Source organism: Mesoplodon densirostris, chromosome X, assembly GCF_025265405.1.
Source record: "Mesoplodon densirostris isolate mMesDen1 chromosome X, mMesDen1 primary haplotype, whole genome shotgun sequence".
NCBI lineage: Eukaryota > Metazoa > Chordata > Mammalia > Artiodactyla > Ziphiidae > Mesoplodon > Mesoplodon densirostris.
The window spans coordinates 33,034,584-33,059,541 of record NC_082681.1 but is presented as its reverse complement, the minus strand read 5'-3'; the positions used below and the strand labels follow the sequence as shown (position 1 = coordinate 33,059,541).

Sequence of the window (24,958 nt, the reverse complement as noted above, 5' to 3'; positions counted from 1 at the left end):
AAAAAACAGGGACTTCCCTGGCTGTCCAGTGGTTAGGACTCTGCGCTTCCACTGCAGGGGGCGTGGGTTTGATCCCTGGTCAGGGAACTGAGATCCTGCATGCTGCATGGCGCAGCCAAAAAACAAACAAACAAACAAACAAACACAGAAAGAGGTAAATTTCAAGAAAAGTAGGGAAGGAGACAAAGGAAGAGGGAGCAAGGAAACAAGCAGTTCTAATCACAGCATCAAGAAGTTTCAAGATGAGGTGGCATCTGACCTGGACCTGGGTGAGGAGGATTTTGCCCATCAGAAAAAGTATATGTAATATTCAGGAGGTAATGGGTGTGACTGGATGTAGGGTTTCTGGGGTGGGGGTAGGTATTAGTCAAGGTTCTCCAGAGAAACAGAACCCATAGGATGTATATATGTAGAGAGAGAGAGAGATGGATTTTAGTTACTTGGCTCACGTCTGAAACCCGCATGGTAGGCCAGCAGACTGGAGATGTTGCAGTTCAAGTCCAAAGGCAGACTGCAGGCAGAATTCCCTCTTTCTCAGGGCACCTCAGTCTTTTTGCCTCTTAAGGCCTTCAACTAACTGGATGAGGCCCACCCACATTATGAAGGGTAATTTGCTTTACTCAAAGTCTAGTGATTCTTTTTTTTAAATTGAAATATAGCTGATTTACAATGTTGTGTTAGTTTCAGGTGTACAACAAAGTGATTCTGTTTTATATATCTTCTTTTTCAGATTCTTTTTCCTTATAGGTTATTACAAAATATTGAGTATAGCTCCTTGTTGGTTATCTATTTTATATACAGTAGTATGCATATGTTAATCCCAAACTCCTAATTTATCAAATTAACAAAGTCTAGTGATTTAAATGTTAATCTCATCTACAGAATACCTTTACAGTAATATCCAGACTGGTATTTAACCAAATAGCTGGGTACTGACGGCGGCCTAGCCAAGTTGACACATGAAACTAACCATCACGGGGTGATAGTGGGAAATGATACTGGGAAGACAGGTGGGGGCCAAACTGTAGAGAGTTTCGAATTCTGTTAAGTTTTCTTTGGAAAACACTCCTTCTGGAAGTCTTTCTTTGGAAAATTGGGGGTTGGTGAAGGTTTCGAAACAAAGCAATGACAGCATCTGATGAGTTTTGAGTGGTACCTGGCTGCTGTGTGCAGGATGGATTGGAGAGGGCAGAGACTGGAGACGAAGGGATGGGTAAGCAAAGTCTGGTCCTCACTCAAGAGAGATGAGAGGTACTGGCAGTGGAACTGCAAAGTGTCTGAAGCATAGAATGTAATGCAGGAAGGAACAGGAGATCAGACTGAGAAGCAGGCAGAGACCAGGTCATGGAGGGCCTGGTAAGCCAGATGAAAGAGTCTGGACTTCATTCTGAGGGCAACAGGGGCACCCTGAAGAGTTGAAGTCAAGGAGTAACCATATCAGCTCACCCTGGCCGCTCTGTGGGGAATAAGGGCGGGTAGACGAGCCAGCAGCGGTTGTGGTGAAGGTGAGAGATGATGTGGCTTGGACGAGGGCGATGATAGTGGGAAGAAAGAAAAGTGGACAGATTTGGGATACATTTGGAGCACTGGAACTAGCTGGTGAGAGATGAGATAGCAGAAGGTGAGAGATGAAGAGAACTTAAGGGTGACTCCAGTTTGGGGCCTGATCAAATAGGTCAATGGCGGTGCCATTTCCTGACATGAGGACAACTAGAGACAGTCAGGGTTGGGGTGGAGTTCTGAGTAGGACATACAAAGTTTGAGGTGTTTGTTAGACTTTCGAGTGGAGATGTCAAGTAGATAGTTGGTTACACGATCCTGTGGTTCAGAGGAGAGAGGGGGGCAGAGGAGAACAGAAAGAAGGCCAGTGCAGTTGAAGTGTAGTATGTGAGCAAGAGAGTGACACAAAATGAAACTGAAAATATGTACGGGGGCAGGTCACTCAGGGCCTGAGCCTTTGAGTCTTGAGTCGTGTGCTACAGCCATCTCCTACTGGCTCAGGAGAGCTGATTATTAAATTGCAGCAAATTTGGGAGCTGGTTGACCTCACAGTTGGTAGCCTGCAATCTGCCACGGTGGGAGTATTTACACCATTGAGGTCAGCAAATGCTACAAGTCAGGGCTTCCCCCGCCCACAGAACCAGTTGTTAAATATTTACTACTATATTACCGCTGCAGCTTACAGACAACAGTAAGAAATTTATATTTTATCCTAAGTGGCTTTAATAAAGCCATTAAAATATTTTAAGCAGGTGAATAAAATGAGTTGATTTTTTTTAATCACTCTAGCTGCTCTATAGAGAGGGAGGGCAAGGAGTTTCAAACTTTTTATGTCCCAAGGAGACTACTAAGGAAGCTGCTGCGGTGGTCCATGTGAGCACTGATGGTGGCTTGGCGGTGAAGGTGGAGTGAAGGAGAGACATTTGGAAGATTGTTAGGGTCCTAAGATTGACTACAGATGGCCCCCGATTCATCACAAATTGATTATAACTGACCTGTCATATAACTCATGTATATGAGTTATACATGAGTTAGACACTTGGTTAGTGTCTTCTGTTTTAGTTGTGGTAGGGGGTCTCAGGTTGCAAAATTATTACTTTGACTCATGACTGGGGGCTTTTTGCAATTTTACTGGAAACCGGCAGAAAATAAATCAATAGTATTATCTCATAGCAAGAATAAGACAGTTAATTTCCTACATGAACACAATCTCCTTTTTCCAATATTTCTTACAGTAGCAGGAGGAGCTTCAAGTCTTGTGATTAGGCTGATTCTTTCTAAGGGAAAGGAGGCTTAATATCTGTTTGACAGCAGTTCCTTCTCGATGGGGTAAATGCTTTAAAATAAGACATTCGCCAAAGCCCCCTGACCATTTTGGTTCCTGTAACTCCAGGCTGGAGACTCAGCTTGTTCATTTCATATCCTGTTTCTCATACTCTGGTCTGTGCTTGGTTGTTACTGTATCTCAAAGGGAAGGCCAAACCCCAAAGTTCACCCTTCGCCCTGATAGAGGACAGAAATCCCTTTTCCTACAGAGCTGAACTTCTAGTTGAGGGTAGGAGCAGACCAGTAAAGAAAGTAAATAATTACACCAACTATTAAAAGGCAGGGAAGAGATATAGGTCTGGTCAGAATCAGTTCAGTGAAGTCATGGAGACAGATGCCACAGTGAGTGAGTAGAGCAGTGAGTGGGGAGGTGGGAAGGGTTGTGCCTCAGCAGGTGAATGGATAACCAAACATCCATACAATGCAATACGACTCAGCAATAAAGAAGAAACTAGTGATGAACACAACATGGGTGAATCTCAAAGACATTGTGCTGAGTGAAAGAAGCCTGTCTCAAAAGGTTACATGCTGTCTGTTTCCATTTATATGACATTCTCGAAGGGCAAAACTGTGAGAACAGAGAACAGATCAATGGCTGCCAGAGCTGGGGGTGGAGGAGGCCTTGACTACAGACAGGCAACACAGGAGAATTCTGGGGGCTGATGGAGCAGTTCTGTATCCTGATTGTGAGGGTGGTCACACAGATCTATACATGTGTTAAAACTCATATAACTAACTCTATACCAAAACAAGGTAACTTTACTGTATGTTACTTTGGGAATGAGCTTGGGCAGTGTCTATAGGACAAAGATTGGAGGAAGGAGTTGTTTTTAATTTGGGAGGGACTTGAGTTTATTCCTCTGCGAGGGGGGAAAATCAGGTCTCTTGAGAAAGGTGCCCAAGAGGAATTCAAAGGTGTGAGATCCAGGGCACCAGTGGGAAGAAAAGATGATCTATTTTCCCTACGAACTGGGAGGCAGGGTCGCCTGTCTAGGGCGGAGGACACGGTGTGGCGTGCGGGGCATTGAGGGATGTGGTAAGGTTGGGAAGAGCCACTGTGAGGAATGGGAAAGGATGCTTCCAGGGCTCGCTCTGCAGTATGAGGATCCAGCAGAGGTTAGAGGCCTCAAAGCTTTGGTGGCACCGACCTGCCCCTTTGTGGATTCATGTTCAGAGGCTTGGAGCAGAGAAGGGGTTGGTGGGGAGCGGGGCATGGAGATCAGCTGAAAGACAAAGGATTTCGAGACTAGGAACAAAAAGAAGTGCTGGGAGGACAAAAAAGGAGGACCATGAAGCCAGCAGGGAAGTGGTGGCCTGGGAGACAAGGGAGAGGGCGTGTGACTAGAGGGGTTAGTGATCTGAACAATGGCGATTAAGAGGCATCAGGGAGGGCTTGCCTGGTGGCGCAGTGGTTGAGAGTCCGCCTGCCGATGCAGGGGACACGGGTTCGTGCCCCGGTCCGGGAAGATCCCACATGCTGCAGAGCGGCTGGGCCCATGAGCCATGGCCGCTGAGCCTGCGCGTCCGGAGCCTGTGCTCTGCAACGGGAGAGGCCACAGCAGTGAGAGGCCCGCGTACCGCAAAAAACAAAAACAAAAACAAAAAAGAGGCATCAGGGAGCGGGGCAGCTGGATGGATGAGGAGACTGGTCCGAGCAGTTCTGAAGTGTAAGATTTCAGAAGTGGAGACAGAGGACTAATAGGTCAGGTAAGGGATTTGATTGATATTTAAAATAATTTCTACATAATAGTAATAGCAGCACTAGCTCATATTTATTGATCCTTTCCATGTGCCTGACACTGCTGAGTGCTTTGCATTCACATCTCATTCATTCTCACGGCAGATACTTTTCTTATTTTCCAAATAACGAAACTGAGTCTCAAAAAGGTTAGGTGAGTTGCCCAGGGTCACATGGCCAGTAAGTAAGTGGGGCAGCCATGGGCTAGAACCCAGCCTGTCCGACTCCAGAGTTTATGCTTTTCTGACTCTTATACTCTACTGCCTTTCCCACATGGAAGAGCTTGATTCCATTGCAATAAAATGCTATACTAGCCTCAGCTAGACATTTCAGAAACGAACCAAAGTAGGTGCGTAGCTTGAGGTAAACTTGTCACCATTTCTGAAAGCCAGCTATGAGGGGCTGTCCCCCTCACAGTGAACAAATACAGTCCATTTGCATATAGATGGTATAGTGAAAAGTTATTTCATCTGATCGTAAAATTGTTTTTCTAAAGGACAAAAAAGTTACTTTCAAAGATGGGGCATTTTGGTGGTCAGTCAGGATGGTACTGGGGGTGATGATGAAATCCATGGGGTGGCCAAAGGGGTGTAAAGGTGAGGATCACTGAAGCCGAGGTCCAGAAACTAGGTATGGGAAGGCTTGTGACTACAGATGCTGAAGTTCCCTACGACGGTGGTGAGTGTGGAAGATGGGGAGCTACCAGGTGTCACAGGCCTCAGTGAATGTGGAAGAGTGGCCAGGAGGATCCTGCAAGCTGAGAGCATGGACCAGGAGTGTGGTTCAGTGGCACGAGCCCCAGCTGAGAGCTTTTGGCATGAGAGCAGCAGAGTCAGGGTCTGGGAACAGAAAGAGGGAGCTGGAAGAATGCCCTGCCCTCTGCTCCCCAGCCTAGGACATCTGTGATGTGGGAAGATGAGCAGCCCCCACTTGAGAACTTCACAGAGGAGGAATTGGTTAAGACAAGGAAACAGAAGTCACTTAAAAAAAGATGAAGGGCCTGAGAGGTGTCTACCACATCCAACGGGCATAGTTAGGGAGGCAATGATAAGTGTGAAGTTGAGTCCATCCCAAATGGCTGCTTCCTTCCAAGAAAAAATAGCCACAAATATGTGAATGGGGTGTCATGGCTTTACTGCATGTTAATATTCATTCTAAGCCCACGGAACCGGTAGAGCCCCGTGGCAGCCATTCTTTATCATCATCTTGGCCAGGACATTGCATCCAGAGCCCAGACTTGAGACCTTGAGTATTTGACTAGAACCATTATTTCCCAGTGACTAAATCACCTCATCCCATCTTCTGTTTCCTGCCAGGCTCAGAGCTCCTACCTTCCCCACTGTGGAGGAGTAGATGTCCATTTCTCAGGAGCAGTGGACTGCTTCCGGCAGATAGTGAAAGCCCAAGGGGTCCTGGGGCTCTGGAATGGATTGGCAGCCAACTTACTGAAGGTGAGAGGAGTGGTGAGTCTACTGCTTGTCTGCCTCTTTCACTTCTACCCTGTTCTGTGCCTTTGCTGCTCCCCCTACAGTTTGCCTGGAAACATCTCCTCTAGCACAATGCAGGCTGGTTGTCAGCCCTGGAGAGTGGGGACCCTGTGCAGTGTTGGGGCATCTGACACCCCATCCCAGAGGAGCTGAGCATTTAGTGTAAAGGTTCACAACATGTATGTTCATGGACTCCAAAGGGAACTTAACCCCCTATCCTAAAATTGTATGCAAAAATGTGTCTATATGGGCATCCGTGCATCCCTCTGTGGAGAGGATCCATAACTTTCATCATTTTCCCAAAGAACTCCATGAGCAAAAAAAAAAAAAGTTAAGAACTGTGAACTAACCTTGGACTAACCTTGACGCAAAGTGATTCCTGATTCCAATCAAGACAAGCACATGTTGGGAATTCCCCAGCTGTCCAGTGGTTAGGACTCGGTGCTTTCACTGCTGGGCCCAAGTTTGATCCTTGTTTGGGGAACTAAGATCCTGCAAGCCGCGAGGCGCAGCCAAAAAAAAAGGACAAGCATATGTTGACAGGCAGTGTCAGACTGCCTACATGCATATCAACCCAGACCCAGGCTTCCCCAGGGCGTGCCCTTCAATGGTTCTGCCATTCCTCTCCCCAACCCTCACTGGGCCAGCTTGCATTTTGCCATCTTCCCTGATTCCAAAAAAGAATGACCATGTTGTACTGTCTACAGCTTTTAGTTTACCCTGATCCAAGTCGATTGCAGACGCATTGATGTTTTCTTTTAAGATTTTAACATGATTTTCATTTTCTTTTTAAACAGATAGTTCCATATTTTGGAGTTATGTTTGGCACCTTTGAGTTCTGCAAGAGAATCTGTCTTTACCAAAATGGTTACATCGTGTCTCCTCTGAGCTATAAATTGACCCCAGGGGTGGATCAGAGTTTGAAGCCCCAGGAATTACGGGAATTAAAGAAGTTTTTCAAAACTGGACAACTAAAGTCTAAAAAACCAACTCTTTAAAACTGAATGGAGCTACAAGTGCACTGACTGAAGGTGTGTTGCAATCAGAGAGAAATGTAGCCTCAGAATTGTGCATGCGTGGAGTGACAAGAGGGTGCTCCTGTCTGCTGCTCTTGGAAGTGAGAAGATTCAGCCATACCTGAGCTCCAAACTGATGGCCCCGTAAACACCTACGCCACCAAGGGTTTCCCAACATGACCGTCGCAGGATGGCATCCCAACAGGTTTTACAACAGAACCTAGCAGTAGTGAAATGTGCAATTTACACTCTGAATGTAAGTAGGCAATTTACACAACACCAAAAAAGGGCATTGCCATGACTCCTCAGAGCAACATGTAGTTGAAGTGGCTGGGCAGATACCACGACGGGAGCTCCACCACAGGCTCACAGATTACACCAACCCACAGCAGCCTAGTTTCACCCAGGTTCACTCCAGGCTTCCTGATACAGTCCTGGAACTCATAATCTTTGCTAATTTCTGAGTGCACACACCATGGTGTAAATTATGCCTTATCAGAAACTAAATGTAAACATTTAACATTTAAAAGTTACCACTGTCGAGGAGGAAAACAAGATGGCAGAGTAGAAGGACGTGCTCTCATTCCCTCTTACAAGAACACCAGAATCACAACAAGCTGCTGGACAAACATTGACAGGAAGACACTGGAACTCACCAAAAAAGATACCCCACATCCAAAGACAAAGGAGAAGCCACAATGAGACGGAAGGAGGGGCGCAATCACAGTAAAATCAAATCCCATAACTGGTGGGTGGGTGACTCACAGACTGGCGAACACTTATACCACAGAAGTCCTCCCACTGGAGTGGAGGTTCTGAGCCCCACATCAGGCTTCCCAACCTGAGGGTCCGGCAACGGGAGGAGGAATTCCTAGAGAATCAGACTTTGAAGCCTAGTGGGAATTGATTGAAGGACTTTGACAGGACTGGGGAAGAGAGAGACTCCACTCTTGGAGGGCACACACAAAGCAGTGTGCACATCAGGACTCAGGGGAAGGAGCAGTGACTGCAGGGGAGACTGAACCAGACCTACCTGCTAGTGTTGGAGGGTCTCCTGCAGGGGAAGGGGGTGGCTCTATTTCACCATGGGGACAAGGATACTGGCAGCAGAAGTTCTGGGAAGTACTCCTTGGCTTGATCCCTCCCAGAGTCTGTCATTAGCCCCACCAAAAAGCCCAGGTAGGCTCCCGTGTTGGGTGGCCTCAGGCCAAACAACCAAAAGGGAGGGGACCCAGCCCCACTGATCAACAGTCAAGTGGATTAAAGTTTTACTGAGCTCTGCCCACCAGAACAACAGTCAGCTCTACGCACCACCAGTCCCTCCCATCAAGCCCCTTAGATAGCCTCATCCACCAGAGGGCAGACAGCAGAAGCAAGAAGAACTACAATCCTGCAGCCTGTGGAACAAAAACCACATTCACAGAAAGATAGACAAGATGAAAAGGCAGAGGGCTATATACCAGATGAAGAAACAAGATAAAACCCCATAAAAACAATGAAATGAATTGGAGATAGGCAACCTTCCAGAAAAAGAATTCAGAATTATGATAGTGAAGATGATCCAGGACCTCAGAAAAAGAATGGAGGCAAAGATCGAGAAGATGCAAGAAATGTTTAACAAAGACCTAGAAGAATTAAAGAACAAACAAACAGAGATGAACAATACAATAACTGAAATGAAAACTACACTAGAAGGAATCAATAGCAGAATAACTGAGGCAGAAGAACGGATAAGTTACCTGGAAGACAGAATGGTGGAATTCACTGCTGTGGAACAGAATAAAGAAAAAAGAATGAAAAGAAATGAAGACAGCCTAAGAGACCTCTGGGACAACATTAAACACAACAACATTCGCATAATAGGGGTCCCAGAAGGAGAAGAGAGAGAGGAAGAACCAGAGATAATATTTCAAGAGATTATAGTCGAAAACTTCCTTAACATTGGAAAGGAAATAGCCACCCAAGTGCAGGAAGCACAGAGAGTCCCATACAGGATAAACCCAAGGAGAAACATGCCGAGACACATAGTAATCAACTTGGCAAAAAATTAAAGACAAAGAAAAATTATTGAAAGCAGCAAGGGAAAAATGACAAAATACAAGGAAACTCCCATGAGGTTAACAGCTGATTTCTCAGCAGAAACTCTACAAGCCAGAAGGGAGTGACATGATATACTTAAAGTGATGACAGGGAAGAACCTACAACCAAGATTACTCTACCCAGCAAGGATCTCATTCAGATTCGATGGAGAAATCAAAAGCTTTACAGACAAGCAAAAGCTAAGAGAATTCAGCACCACCAAACCAGCTCTACAACAAATGCTAAAGGAACTTCTCTAAGTGGGAAACACAAGAAAAGAAAAGGACCTACAAAAACAAACCCAAAACAATTAAGAAAATGGTCATAGGAACATACATATCGATAATTACCTTAAACGTGAATGGATTAAGTGCTCCAACCAAAAGACACAGGCTTGCTGAATGGATACAAAAACAAGATGCATCTATATGCTGTCTACAAGAGACCCACTTCAGACCTAGGGACACATACAGACTGAGAGTGAGGGGATGGAAAAAGATATTCCATGCAAATGGAAATCAAAAGAAAGCTGGAGTAGCTATACTCAGATAAAGTAGACTTCAAAATAAAGAATGTTACAAGAGACAAGGAAGGACAGTACATAATGATCAATGGATCAATCCAAGAAGAAGATATAACAATTATAAATATATATGCACCCAACATAGGAGCACCTCAATACATAAGGCAACTGCTAACAGCTCTAAAAGAGGAAATCGAAAGTAACACAATAATAGTGGGGGACTTTAACACCTCACTTACACCAATGGACAGATCATCCAAAATGAAAATAAATAAGGAAACAGAAGCTTTAAATGACACAATAGACCAGATAGATTTAATTGATATTTATAGGACATTCCATCCAAAAACAGCAGATTACACTTTCTTCTCAAGTGCCCATGGAACATTCTCCAGGATAGATCACATCTTGGGTCACAAATCAAGCCTCAGTAAATTTCAGAAAATTGAAATCATATCAAGCATCTTTTCTGACCACAATGCTATGAGATTAGAAATCAATTACAGGGGAAGAAAAACATAAAAAACAAACACACGGAGGCTAAATAATACGTTACTAAATAACCAAGAGATCAATGAAGAAATCAAAGAGGAAATCAAAAAATGCCTAGAGACAAATGACAACAAAAACACGATGATCCAAAACCTATGGGATGCAGCAAAAGCATTTCTAAGAGGGAAGTTTATAGCTATACAAGCCTACCTCAAGAAACAAGAAAAATCTCAAGTAAACAATCTAACCTTACACCTAAAGGAACTAGAGAAAGAAGAACAAACAAAACCCAACATTAGCAGAAGGAAAGAAATCATAAAAATCAGAGCAGAAATAAATGAAATAGAAACAAAGAAAACAATAGGAAAGATCAATAAAACTAAAAGCTGGTTCTTTGAGAAGATAAACAAAATTGATAAACCATTTGCCAGACTCATCAAGAAAAAGAGGGAGAAGACTCAAATCAATAAAATTAGAAATGAAAAAGGAGAAGTTACAACAGACACCGCAGAAATACAAAGCATCCTTAGAGACTACTACAAGCAACCCTTTGCCAATAAAATGGAAAACCTGGAAGAAATGGACAAATTCTTAAAAAGGTATAACCTTCCAAGACTGAACCAGGAAGAAACAGATAATATGAACAGACCAATCACAAGTAATGAAATTGAAACTGTCATTAAAAATCTTCCAAGAAACAGAAGTCCAGGACCAGATGGCTTCACAGGTGAATTCTATCAAACATTTAGAGAAGAGCTAACACCCATCCTTCTCAAACTCTTCCAAAAAATTGTAGCGGAAGGAACACTCCCAAACTCATTCTATGAGGCCACCATCACCCTGTTACTAAAACCAGACAAAGATACTACAAAAAAAGAAAATTACAGACCAATATCACTGATGAATATAGATGCAAAAATCCTCAACAAAATACTAGCAAATAGAATCCAGCAACACATTAAAAGGATCATACACCACGAGCAAGTGGGATTCATCTCAGGGATGCAAGGATTCTTCAGTATATGCAAATCAATCAATGTGATAGACCATATTAACAAATTGAAGAATAAAAACCATATGATATCTCAATGGATGCAGAAAAAGCTTTTGACAAAGTTCAACACCCATTTATGATAAAAACTCTCCAGAAAGTGGCCATAGAGGGAACCTATCTCAACATAATAAAGGCCATATATGACAAACCCACAGCAAACATCATTGTCAATGATAAAAAACTGAAAGCATTTCCTCGAAGATCAGGAATGAGACAAGGATGTCCACTCTCACCACTATTATTCAACATAGTTTTGGAAGTCCTAGCAATGGCAATCAGAGAAGAAAAAGAAATAAAAGGAATACAAATTAGAAAAGAAGAAGTAAAACTGTCACTGTTTACAGATGACATGATACTATACATAGAGAATCTTTGAAATGCCACCAGAAAACTACTAGAGCTAATCAATGAATTTGGTAAAGTTGCAGGATACAAAATTAATGCACAGAGATCTCTTGCTTTCCTATACACTAATGATGAAAAATCTGAAAGAGAAATTATGGAAACACTCTCATTTACCATTGCAACAAAAAGAATAAAATACTTAGGAATAAACCTACCTAAGGAGAAAAAAAACCCATATGCAGAAAACTATGACACTGATGAAAGAAATTAAAGATGATGCCAACAGATAAAGAGATATACCATGTTCTTGGATTGGGAGAATCAATGTTGTGAAAACAACTATACTACCCAAAGCAATCTACAGATTCAATGCAATCCCTATCAAATTACCAATGGCATTTTTTATGGAACTAGAACAAATCATCTTAAAATTTGTATGGAGACACAAAAGACCCTGAATAGCCAAAGCAGTCTTGAGGGAATAAAACGGGGCTGGAGGAATCAGACTCCCTTACTTCAGACTATAATACAAAGCTACATTAACCAAGAAAATATGGTACTGGCACAAAAACAGAAACATAGATCAATGGAACAAGATAGAAAGCCCAGAGATAAACCCATGCACCTATGGTCAACTAATCTATGACAAAGGAGGCAAAGATATACAATGGAGAAAAGACAGTCTCTTCAATAAGTGGTGCTGGGGAAACTGGACAGCTACATGTAAAAGTATGAAATTAGAACACTCCCTAACACCATACACAAAAATAAACTCAAAATGGATTCAAGACCTAAATGTAAGACCAGATACTATAAAACTCTCAGAGGAAAACATAGGAAGAACACTCTTTGACATAAATCACAGCAAGATCTTTTTTTGATCCATCTCCTAGAGTAATGGAAATAAAAACAAAAATAAACAAATGGGACCTAATGAAACTTCAAAGCTTTTGCACAGCAAAGGAAACCATAAACAAGATGAAAAGACAACCCGCAGAATGGGAGAAAATATTTGCAAACGAATCAACGGAGAAAGGATTAATCTCCAAAATATATGAACAGCTCATGCAGCTCAATATTAAAGAAACAAACAACCCAATCCAAAAATGGGCAGAAGACCTAAATAGACATTTCTCCAAAGAAGACATACAGATGGCCAAGAAGCACATGAAAAGCTGCTCAACATCACTAATTATTAGAGAAATGCAAATCAAAACTACAATGAGGTATCACCTCACACCAGTTAGAATGGGCATCAACAAAATATCTACAAACAATAAATGCTGGAGAAGGTGTGGAGAAAAGGGAACCCTCTTGCCCTGTTGTTGGGAATGTAAATTGATACAACCACTATGGAGAACAGTATGGAGGTTCCTTAAAAAACTAAAAATAGAATTACATATGATCCAGCAATCCCACTACTGGGCATATACCCAGAGAAAACCATAATTCAAAAAGACACATGCACCCCAATGTTCATTGCAGCACTATTTACAATAGCCAGGTCATGGAAGCAACCTAAATGCCCATCGACAGACAAATGGTAAAGAAGTTGTGGTACATATATACAATGGAATATTACTCAGCCATAAAAAGGAACGAAACTGCATCATTTGTTGAGACGTGGATGGATCTAGAGCCTGTCATACAGAGTGAAGTAAGTCAGAAAGAGAAAAACAAATGTCGTTTATCAATGCATGTATGTGGAACCTAGAAAAATGGTACAGATGAACGGTTTGCAGGGCAGAATTTGAGACACAGATGTAGAGAACAAACGTATGGACACCAAGGGGGGAAAACCGCGGTGGGGTGGGGATGGTGGTGTGCTGAATTGGGCAATTGGGCTTGACATGTATACACTGATGTGTATAAAATGGATGACTAATAAGAACCTGCAGTATAAAAAAACAAACAGACCAAAAAAACAACTAATACTAAACTTTCTTTGGGTTATTTGTATGGAAATATGTTAATATAAATGTTTCAGACATTACACGAAATTTCTAAAAATCTTATGTGTTCTGGTATAATGTTATAAGTCATAATTCTAGTTATTACTTTAAAATGTGTATCTCTGAAATAACTAAATTTCCTTGTCAATTGCATTATTATGAACTTTCATCAAATCTTTAACCGTGGTCATTTTTAAGTCTTTTGTCATTTAGAGACAGTTCTGGGTGTACTCTGATGCTTTTGCAAAAATGTTCCTATAAAAGGGTTTCATCTTCAAGGAATTCATGGAAAAGACTGACAAGTACAGGTTTCTGGTAACTGACTATACTGCTGAAATGAATGAAGCATTTTCAGAACTCTAATGGAAAACTGATGAATTCATAAAAGTGCTAACAAAAGATCAAGATGAAAAAGAAATTAATTACATGGGACTGAGTGAACTGATGAGGATGATTATAATTTTTGTGACTTTCTGTTTGAATAAAAAAAAAATCCCACAAGGACTCAGAGGCAGAAAATATACACATCAATTTTCACTGCAAAGTAAAGGAGCTGTTACAGTGGAGGATTCCTGGACTGAATGTCAATATTATGACATAGTATGAGTGTGTTTCGTGTTTGGTAATTGCAATCATTGTTGCTTTTGTTGTGGTCATCCATTTACAATGCTTGGTGTCAGTTTATCTCTTGTAAAAATAAAATGCAGTGTGTGTGTGTGTGTGTGTGTGTGTGTGTGTGAAAATAAAAATAAAAATGAGGAACTGAGAAAAAAATAAATTACAAAAAAAAACCCAAAAGTTACCACTGTCATAGTAGAACCATCCTTCTTTATTTAATTTGAAGCATCCTAGGCTTAGAATCTTGTGTTTCTGGAAGGTAGTTTATACCATGACTGCTTCATCATGCCCCAGAAGACCTTCTTTCAGTTGAAGTCATGTATAGTTCAAGTGGCCTGAATTCTCTGCCTTTTTAACTTGCTTTACAAGCCTACCCTGAAAATAAATTATTTAGTCAACTTATTCTCACAACATGTCCCAGTTGCCTAGAAAGGATCAAATAGAACATTGGACGTACACACATACACATACACACACACACACACACACAATGTAACTAAACAAAAAACACTTCAGTCTAATCATCTCTACTAAATTAAAAAAATTTTTTTAAACCTTGGTGTTCTATGCCAAGTTTATGTAACTGTACATTTTGAATAGTGCCTATCTATACATTAAAAAACTATCTAATATTAAGTTGTTAATTTATACACAGAGAGAGAGAGACTTGCAGTATGTTGAAAGTATTTTTCCCTATTAACTTTATTTTCCAAAGAAAAATGATGTTGGTCATTTATTACTAATCTGAGTTGTAAAACTATGGCTATCCATATATACTGGCCAAAATATTTAAACTTCAGAAACCTGTCCTTATTGAAATATATCAAAATAACTCATTTTTCCAACCGCTGGGCAGACTGCGTTTTATGGGGAAGAGCAGTTAATACACACATGAAAATCTCATCTGTAACCCAATCTGTTAGAGTTTAGAGGGTAGCAAATTCTTAACCCAGAGTGACTCGTTCATGTTAGTTACTCTTGATTTTCCTTGAGGTGAACAACTTCTTAAAAAATTCTGAAAGCTACAAAAAAGTATTTTAAAACTCTAGTTCTGTTCCTGAAATGAACTTCCAGCTCTTTGCATTTTCTCAGAGGTATGAAGGAAGTGTTCTGCTTTTCCGCCTTATGGCTGGCAGTGGGCACCACAAAACTGGGCTAAGTACTTTAGGAGGATTGTAAAGATGTGTGATGCAATATATATATTTTTTAATTTTTAAATAAATTTATTTATTTTTGGCTGTGTTGGGTCTTGGTTGCTGCACGCAGGCTTTTTCTAGTTGCGGCGAGCGGGGGCTACTCTTTGTTGCAATGCACGGGCTTCTCATTGCGGTGGCTTCTCTTGTTGCGGAGCACGGGCTCTAGGCACGCGGGCTTCAGTAGTTGTGGCTCACAGGCTCTAGAGCACAGGCTCAGTAGTTGTAGCACACGGGCTTAGTTGCTCAGCGGCATGTGGTGTCTTCCCGGAACAGGGCTCAAACCCGTGTCCCCTGCATTGGCAGGCGGATTCTTAACCACTGTGCCACCAGGGAAGCCCTGTATTTTTCTTACTATTAATAAAATCTAACATGTATTGAATGCTTACTATGTACTAGACTGTTTATGCATATATTATCTCATTTAATTGTCCCTATAGTCCTTCAAGGTACAGGTACCATTATCATTCCCATTTTACACCAGAAGTCATGGAAATCTGGAGAGGTTAAGCAACTTACCCAAGGCCTGACAGCAAGTGGCAGAGCCAGTATCTGAACTCTAGCAGTTTGGCTGCAGAGCCCACCCTCTTGACCACTGGGCCAAATTACCTCTCTCTTACTTTGTCCCAGATTCCCAAACTCAGATGCTCAATCCATTCAATCCTATAGATACAAAGGAACAGAGCCACAGAATCTTAGAATTAGATGGGTGCAGAACTCTCTTCCCAGCCAACATAGCAATCTCGTCTACAGTGTCCCTAACAAGTGGCCATTTTACCCCAACTCTTAACATTTCCAGTGACAAGAAGTTCCCCACATCGTAAAGCAACCCATTCCACCTTTAAGTCGCTCTTTTGTTTGTTTGTTTGTTTTGTTTTGTTTTTTTGCTACACCATGCGGCTTGTGGGATCTTGGTTCCCCAACCAGGGATTGAGCCCAGGGCCCCAGCAGAGAAAGCACAGAGTCCTAACCACTGGACCACCAGGGAATTCCTAAGCAGCTCATATTTTAGAAAGTTATTTCTTGTTCAGCTGAAGTCTACCTTTGTGACACTTCTACCAGCTGGTGTTGATTCCATATAGAATGTCTTATTCTCTTCCACCTGACAGCCCTTCAATTATGAAAACAGTCATGATGGCCCTCCTTCACCCAGAGCTCTTTCCCAGTTAAATCTCTCTCATTCATTCAGCCATTTCTCATATGACATGTTTTGCAGGTACTTCACTTTCCTGACTGCATTCTCTGAATACGTTCCAGTTTGTTAACGTCCTCTTAAACATGGCATTCAGAAGTAAGCACAAAGCTCTATGGGCAGAGAATGGACTTGAGGACACGGGGAGGGGGAAGGGTAAGCTGGGACGAAGTGAGAGAGTGGCATGGACATATATACACTACCAAATGTGAAATAGATAGCTAGTGGGAAGCAGCTACACAGCACAGGGAGATCAGCTTGGTGTTTTGTGACCACCTAGAGGGGTGGGATGGGGGTGATAGGGAGGGTGGGAGGGAGACGAAAGAGGGAAAAGATATGGGAACATATGTATATGTATAGCTGATTCACTTTGTTATAAAGCAGAAATTAACACACCATTGTAAAGCAATTATACTCCAATAAAGACGTTTAAATATATATATACAGGGGCTTCCCTGGTGGCGCAGTGGTTGAGAGTCCGCCTGCTAATGTAGGGAACACAGGTTCGTGCCCCGGTCCGGGAAGATCCCACATGCCGCGGAGCGGCTGAGCCTGTGAGCCATGGCCGCTGAGCCTGCATGTCCGGAGCCTGTGCTCCACAATGACAGCGGCCACAACAGTGAGAGGCCCGTGTACCGCAAAAAAAAATTTTTTTTAATGTATATATACAATAAAATAAAATGGATAACCAACAAGGACCTACTGTATAGCACAGGGAAGTCTGCTCAGTATTCTGTAACAACCTAACTGGGAAAAATTTTTGAAAAAGAATAGATACATGTATATGTATAACTGAATCACTTTGTTGTACACCTGAAACTAACACAACATTGTTAATCAACTGTACTCCAACATAAAATAAAAAGTTAAAAAAATTAAAACTTGGGGAAAAAAAAAAAAGCTCTATGGGTGGACCAGCAGAGGCCCAAATGGGACTAAAAGTCCCCTGATCTGTTGATGACCATCATCTTGACCCAACTCAAGACTCATTAGCATTTTTTGGCATTGCCAACTCACAGTCAAGTAAGACCCTCAGTTCTTTTTCACACATGCTCTAGCTCCTTATCCTTAAATGTCCTGCACTAAACAGAGCATTAGAAACCTTTATTGTGGTCCTTCCCATTTTATAAGCCTGGGTTTATTCTGGACTTTAGCCCTTCTGACTCAGTTCCCATAGGTTTGTAATACTCTTTGGTCTTTGTCCTTGGAAGTCTAGCCCTCAATGTGTCATCTATATATGTACTTTAAAAATTTGAGCTCATCAGAGGATAACCTGGAAGGGCATTTAATTTATTATATATCTCTCCCTTTTTAATTTCTCATTGGAATTTTTCCAAATTGTACAGGTCTGAATTTTATCTTGGGAATCTCTCACCCTCCTGAGCTATCTTTCTGTTTGGAACTTGGCCAAGAGATCATATCTATCTTTTCTCTGATCCTTCTGAAGTCTAACACAAACACACTCCACAGGTTAGTTAACCTATCTGACTATGCCGAGCCTTCTTTTGTTTGACAGATCCAGACCAGTCAGTCTTGGTCAGTTTCCCTTAGATTCTTGTCACTTTTACTTTGCTAACCAGATCTTCCTTATTTATTATCAGGATTAAGCCTAGTTTAGCAAGTTACCTCATTGCTTCTTCAGTGTTCTGAGAACTGTAATTATCAGCAAGAGAGGAAAGAATTTGTCCAGTGTGTTGCTATCAGAATAATGAAACCTACAGCAGATATTCAGATGGTTTTTGTCTAGGTGATCAACATTTCTAGTCTAGGTGATGGCTTTATGAAGTACTATTCATAGCTTTTATCTATCTAGGCAATCTCTAGATATGCTTCCACAATGACAATCACTTTCATCTCTCCCTTTCATTTTCATGGAATGTTTTTCACCCTCCCACCAATGAATTGTTCTCCTTCTATATGGTATCTCTCTGAACCAGGTTTACCCTTCCTTTTCCTGATGCCAGTCAGAAGTCCCATTCCATCAAGTTTGAACAATACCTATAAAATTGTGTTTTCTTGCTTGTATTGACATTTTACATTCACTTTATTACTCATACTCTGGGTGTGTTAGTACATAGATAACTGAGGCCTTAAGTATCATTTCTGACCCTCTTCCTTGTTTTTTCTGAGAGTTACTAGGCACTGCCTTAGCTTTAGTTTCTCTTTCTTAATTATACATGTATTCTACACAACTTCCAGAACACAATAGTTACTAACACAGAGCTCCCACTATGTCTCATTGGAGGAATTTGTTTTTGATGAATTGACTAGCCATATATCATTATCAACATCATTATCATTGACATTAATCTCTATTTTCCTGGACTCTTGCTACTGGTTTCTTTTTTTTTCCTTTTGACGTTTTCATTTTTTTAACTTTCAGAAATAAAAACATTGCCCCCAAAAAACCAGTATAAAGAATTTCCATGTATCCTTCACTCAGCTGCTCTAAATGTTAACATCTTACATAACCACTATAACTAAAAGTACTATTGGTGGACTATTATTAACTAATCTACAGATATGTATCCAAATTTCAATAGTACCATCAATGTCCTTTTTCTGTTCCAGGATCCAGTCCAGGATCACACATTGCATTAACCTGTCATTCTCCTTAGTCTCCTTTAATCTGTGACAGTTCCTCAGTCTCTGTCTTTCATGACCTTGACACTTTTTTTTTTTTTTTTTTTTCTTTTTGCTGTATGCGGGCCTCTCACTGTTGTGGCCTCTCCCGTTGCGGAGCACAGGCTCCGGATGCGCAGGCCCAGCGGCCATGGCTCACGGGCCCAGCCGCTCCGCGGCATATGGGATCCTCCCAGACCGGGGCACGAACCCGTATCCCCTGCATCAGCAGGCGGACTCTTAACCACTGCGCCACCAGGGAGGCCCGACCTTGACACTTTTGAGAACATCTGACTTCTTGAGGTACTACTGGTCATTGGCAACCAGGAGAGATCCAGCTCACAGTAGATTTAGCAAAATACCAAGTCATGACATGGACTCGCTTTTAAATGTATTTCAACTTCAGTAGAACTACACTTAAGCACCCAAAGACTGAAAAGGGACAAATTCTATGTAATTATTTGATCATCTTTTTGTGGAGAGAGAGAAATCTAACAGAACAATAAATGTGGAGGTGCTTGAAACAGTAAAAGAGCTTTGGACTAGAATATGGTAGGGACATCATGCTCAAAGGGAGTAGCAGATGTGGCCAATGAAAGGTAGAAAAAGGTACGTAAGTGGCGGTAAGGTGGGTCAGGGTAATTAATATTTGAATAAAAATGCATTCATCAGAATGTCAAGAGTTCAGACTAGAAAGGTTTTGAATTGTATTTTGAAATGCATTCTAAAACCCACCTCCCTCTAAACAAAATGCTCCAGCGATTTTTTGTTTTAGCTGTTCATTCTCTCACCAGTAGAGGTAGAGGATTGGCTACCACTTTCAGAGAACACACTCTGTCACTGAAATTGCACAGCAAGGTCATTTCTGTATCCAGCTGCATTTCTATTACAATCAGCTAACAAGAGCGTAGCGGCCTCTCGAGAATACAGGTCAAAGATAGCCCCCAGGATCAACAAAGCTGGAGTGAAAATTTCTCTTCTTTGAAAACTTGCTGTGTGTGCTCAACACTTCGGATTGCTGGGGATCTTGGGAAGTGTAAGGAATTGCAAAGTATACTTAGAGGAAGGACCTGACATTCCTGGAGGAATCCTAGAATTGGGTCCTTTAACGGGCAGATCTGGAGAAGGTGGGAGAGGGCAAGAAAGTAAAGTGAGGGGTATGCCACCTATGTTTTCAGTGTGCTGGGTACCTAGGGCTCAGCTGCAGTTGGAGTTTTCAACAGTTATCCTTACTTTTATAAACATGGTTGTGATTACTTACATAGGATTTGTGATGACACTCTCAGCTCCTGTTCTGAATCTGAGAGTGTACTCAAGCTAACAAGTAGGTGTTTAAGGACATGTGTGGCAAATGCTCCCCCAGTGCAGAGATTAAGGGACTCAGTAAGCACTTGTCCCTTGACACAATGGGTGTCAGTCTAGTTCTACTGATTCCTCTAAACTTTTCTGGAGTTCAGGAGTCTACTCAATTCAAGAGCACTTTACCTGGGGGTCCAGGAACCCAAATACCAATCTAATTCACACAACCTCTTAACCTTAACGGTATAACCTCTATCTTTGGCTTCTGGCTAAAATAATTTCCCCACCCCTTACCGAGTTCTTTGGACTCTCCTCTGCCAATTCCCGGCAAAATCTCTGTTAAACTGCATTTGCAAACCGGGGTCTGGGGCACGCTGACGGTGTCCCACCTCTGCTGTTCCCCAGTTTCCTCTAGCTTCACCCATCAAGCTCCAGGGCGGTGATAGGTCTAGGGTGAGGACAGTGAGCCACTTGCCTTGGTACCAAATGTAAGCGGGCGCTAAACAACTCAGTAATCAAGACGAATGATTATTTTAATGCACTATTTTATTTATTTATTTATTCTTTTGCGGTACGCGGGCCTCTCACTGTTGTGGCCTCTCCCGTTGCGGAGCACAGGCTCCGGACGCGCAGGCTCAGCGGCCATGGCTCACGGGCCCAGCCGCTCCGCGGTATGTGGGATCTTCCTGGACCAGGGCACGAACCCCTGTCCCCTGCATCGGCAGGCGGACTCTCAACCACTGCGCCACCAGGGAAGCCCTTAATGCACTATTTTTAAATATCAAAAGGAATACAAAAATCCATGATGAACAACATTTCGAAATTTATAATAAAGACAGGCTCCCATCTTGCACTTGTAGGGTCCTGCCTCACTTGCCTCACCCTCATTCCAGCCCTGGGGCTGCAAGTAAACTTTATTTACAAAAACAGGCGACTGGCCAGAGCGCCATACTTTGTCTATACGAATCTTTCTTTAAAATATTGCATTAAATATTATTTATCTTGACTACCAAGTTTGGGAGGGGGGTGTTTGTCTGTTCTTTGGAGTCCCCTTAAATATCGCGCCTCACCCTTGTCCAGGCACGTCGTGACCTCCCCCTCCCTCCGCGCCTCCAGGTCTCCCCCAGGGTCCCGCGTCCGGGCCGGGTACTCTCTGGGGCCGCCCCTTCCTCGGGCCGGGTCAGGCGCTGCGGGCGAGCCGGGTAGACGCGGAGGGCTGCCGGTGCCCGACTCCACGGCTCCTCCCTCCGCGCGCTGAGCCACTCAGCGGCCCCGGCGTCCGCCTCCGACGCCGGCCGCCCGGGCGCCGGCCTCCCGTATATAAATCGGCCATTTGCTTCGCTCCGCCCCAGAGCCCCGGAGTCCTAGCCGGTTTCTTGCTGTTCCCGCAGTCGCCCGCCTCCTCTTTCCTTCCAACATGACAGATGCCGCCGTGTCCTTCGCCAAGGACTTCCTGGCAGGTGGAGTGGCCGCGGCCATCTCCAAGACCGCCGTAGCGCCCATCGAGCGGGTCAAGCTGCTGCTGCAGGTACGTCCCGGAATCCGAGAGCCCGACCAGGAAGTGGGGGGAGGGGGTCGCGCGGGAAGTGGTGTCCCAGGGCCTGGGGAGAACGAACCCTCTGGACCAGTCCAGGGAAGTGGCAGCGTGGGAGCAGGGGTGGCCGCAGGGTCGGACCAAAAGGCAGACTTGAGGGAGATGCTTTAGTGACCTGAAGTTCAGGATCTAGGAAAGGGTCAGGGTCGGAGGGTCGGGGGAGGAAGCCCAGGGCCTGGGCATCCCGGAGGCAGCGAATTCGGATGGGACAGCCCGGGGGTGACTGGCTCCCGGGCCTTGAGGTCAAGGGCTAAGCCTGAAAGCCGGCACTGAAAAGAGGGACACCTGCCCTTACCGAAGACCTCAAGGTCGCGGCAAGGAGATAGCAGCCGTGGAGGCCGTGCGGCTGGTGGAGCCGTCTCGCAGCCGGCCGCCGCGCTCTGACCTAGCCGGGCCGGAAGCCGGCGCCGGGAAGCGCGTGTCCCTTCTGCGTCCTCCCCCGCGCAGCCGCCGGCGCGTCCCCGCGGCCTGGCGTCCTCCGCAGCGCGCTCTCCCGCTCCGGCTCTAGAGGGCGCGCCTGCACGGGCGTAGGGGTGGTGGCCCACGGGTCACCTCCAGGAGAGGAGGGGAGCCAGATCGGGAGGGAAGCCGCTTCGGGGACCCTGAGGTGTAGGCCACGGTCACCAAGGTGACTGCGCCCGACGTGGGCCTCGCCCTGATGCTTCTGAACCTGGGTCTGAGATAATGACTTTTCTCCCAGGCCTAAAGGTCACGGGTCCGCTTGAGTGTGCCTCCTCCCCATCCAAACGGATGGAGGCTTAATGCTTCTAAGGGTGCAGATCACCTCTTCCACCTGTGACAGCGTCAGAGGTTTGGGGGGGGGCGTCCAGCCTGTGTGATATAGAAGACTAGATTTGGGGAAAGTGGGAGCCAGCTAACCTTTAAGGGTGTCCATTGAGATGATATATTCTCTTCCCTTTTCCCTTCTCCGTGGTTATAACTCTCCCTGTTGGCCTCCTCCTTGTCTGTCAGGTGCAGCATGCCAGCAAGCAAATCACTGCAGATAAGCAATACAAGGGCATCATAGACTGCGTGGTTCGTATCCCCAAGGAGCAGGGAGTCCTGTCCTTCTGGCGTGGTAACCTGGCCAATGTCATCAGATACTTCCCCACCCAGGCTCTCAACTTTGCCTTCAAAGATAAATACAAGCAGATCTTCCTGGGTGGTGTGGACAAGAGGACCCAGTTTTGGCGCTACTTCGCAGGGAATCTGGCATCAGGTGGTGCCGCCGGGGCCACATCGTTGTGTTTTGTGTACCCTCTTGACTTTGCCCGTACTCGTCTAGCAGCCGATGTGGGCAAAGCTGGAGCTGAAAGGGAATTCAGAGGCCTTGGTGACTGCCTGGTTAAGATCTACAAATCTGATGGGATTAAGGGCCTGTACCAAGGCTTTAACGTGTCTGTGCAGGGTATTATCATCTACCGAGCTGCCTACTTCGGTATCTATGACACTGCGAAGGGTAAGTTTGCTGTGTGCTTCAGAACTGTGTTTTCATGAGATCATTTATAAGATCGTTGTGCCATCCTAATTTTCTAGGAGCCAGAGATTTCTTTGTAATTGCTAACGGAAGCCAAGGTCACGCAGTACAGCCCTTTGTGTACAGATGAGACGCTGGGGATGAGGGTATGTGGCAGACGACAAGTCAGGAAGACTCTGCTTTCTGGTAAAAGTGTCTCTTTTCTATCCTCAGGAATGCTTCCAGATCCCAAGAATACGCATATCTTCATCAGCTGGATGATCGCACAGTCCGTCACAGCGGTTGCTGGGTTGACTTCCTATCCGTTTGACACAGTGCGTCGCCGCATGATGATGCAGTCAGGGCGCAAAGGAAGTAAGTTCCGCTTGAGCAGAAGACGAAGATGTGGGCGTGGAGCATGGGCACAAACTAGCCATGCCTGTCTTTGAAAATGGCAGTCTGTTGAGATCGTAGATGGGGTTGGTTGGTCTGTGTCTACTGCACAGTTGCCTTTGAGTGGGCCCCTTGGGTGCCCAAGAGGCATCCATGGTATTAGAGGTTAAGACCAGCGGGTAGTCTACGTATCCCTGTTGTTCTCTAGTCACCAGATTAAGATTTCAGTATTGCCCACACTAATGTGTCAGTGTTGGATTTTTAAAAAACTGACATTAGCTCTTAGAGGTGGGGCTCTGGTTTAGTCTAGTCAAACCTAAGGATTTTTCATCAGCCTCAGGTCACCAGCTCCTTGTCTTTGTCCTTTGCAGCGGATATCATGTACACAGGCACACTTGACTGCTGGAGGAAGATCGCTCGTGACGAAGGAGCCAAAGCCTTTTTCAAGGGCGCGTGGTCCAATGTCCTCAGAGGCATGGGTGGTGCTTTTGTGCTTGTCTTGTATGATGAAATCAAGAAGTTCACATAAGTTATTTCCTAGTTTTTCTTCTTCTGTGAACAGGCATGTTGTATTATATAACATATCTCGAGCATTCCTGACAGACTGTTGGCTGTCTATTTATCAATGGCAACTATTTACTGGTTGAAAATGGGAAGCAATAATATTCACCTGACCAGTTTTCTCTTAAAGCTATTTCCATGACGATGATGGGACCCAATTATGTTTTTTATTTTAGTCACTCCTGATAAAATAACAGATTTGAAGAAATAAAAAATACCTGAAATATAATTTTGTTTGTGGTTTATTTTCATATAAAACTACATTTTATAATTTAGTAAGTGCTGTGTTTGAGTAAAATGCTACACGTTTAATAAATGCTACAGTATCTCCTGAGATGAAGAGCTTTCTTCTACTTAGCAAAGAATAGCTCAGTCGTGTGACCCATCAACATTCCCAATACATTAGCAAAGTGAAATTCAGACCCAAAGCATCCAAAAAACCATTGGTCCATTGCCTGCGGACAGTCATAGCTGATGAGCTTTCTCTAAAAAGTACTATGCACCCACCTTTCCTATCT

At 43.7% G+C, this 24,958-nt stretch overlaps 2 protein-coding genes across 2 annotated transcripts in view; both read left to right on the top strand.

Moving 5' to 3' along the window:
- SLC25A43 (solute carrier family 25 member 43) overlaps positions 1-8,647 on the top strand; it is a 36,462-nt gene extending 27,815 nt beyond the window's left edge. Inside the window, exons 4-5 of the mRNA XM_060087861.1 lie at positions 5,881-6,015; positions 6,849-8,647. Coding sequence (XP_059943844.1) covers positions 5,881-6,015; positions 6,849-7,049 — 336 coding nt within the window. The 3' untranslated portion in view covers positions 7,050-8,647. The remainder of the gene's footprint in view (positions 1-5,880; positions 6,016-6,848) is intronic.
- A 13,120-nt stretch (positions 8,648-21,767) lies between these two features.
- On the top strand, positions 21,768-24,669 carry SLC25A5 (solute carrier family 25 member 5). Its single transcript, XM_060086798.1, has 4 exons — positions 21,768-21,964; positions 23,003-23,489; positions 23,721-23,861; positions 24,251-24,669. Exons 1-4 carry the CDS (start codon positions 21,854-21,856, stop codon positions 24,406-24,408), a joined length of 897 nt encoding a protein of 298 aa, XP_059942781.1. The 5' UTR covers positions 21,768-21,853; the 3' UTR covers positions 24,409-24,669.
- Positions 24,670-24,958: the final 289 nt, after the last annotated feature.

Bases quoted from the DNA above. Each gene is read 5' to 3' on its own strand.
- SLC25A5 (XM_060086798.1), top strand. From the start codon at position 21,854: ATGACAGATGCCGCCGTGTCCTTCGCCAAGGACTTCCTGGCAGGTGGA. The intron at 23,490-23,720 runs GTAAGTTTGCTG...TTCTATCCTCAG, and splicing joins TATCTATGACACTGCGAAGG to GAATGCTTCCAGATCCCAAG. The intron at 23,862-24,250 runs GTAAGTTCCGCT...TGTCCTTTGCAG, and splicing joins GCAGTCAGGGCGCAAAGGAA to CGGATATCATGTACACAGGC.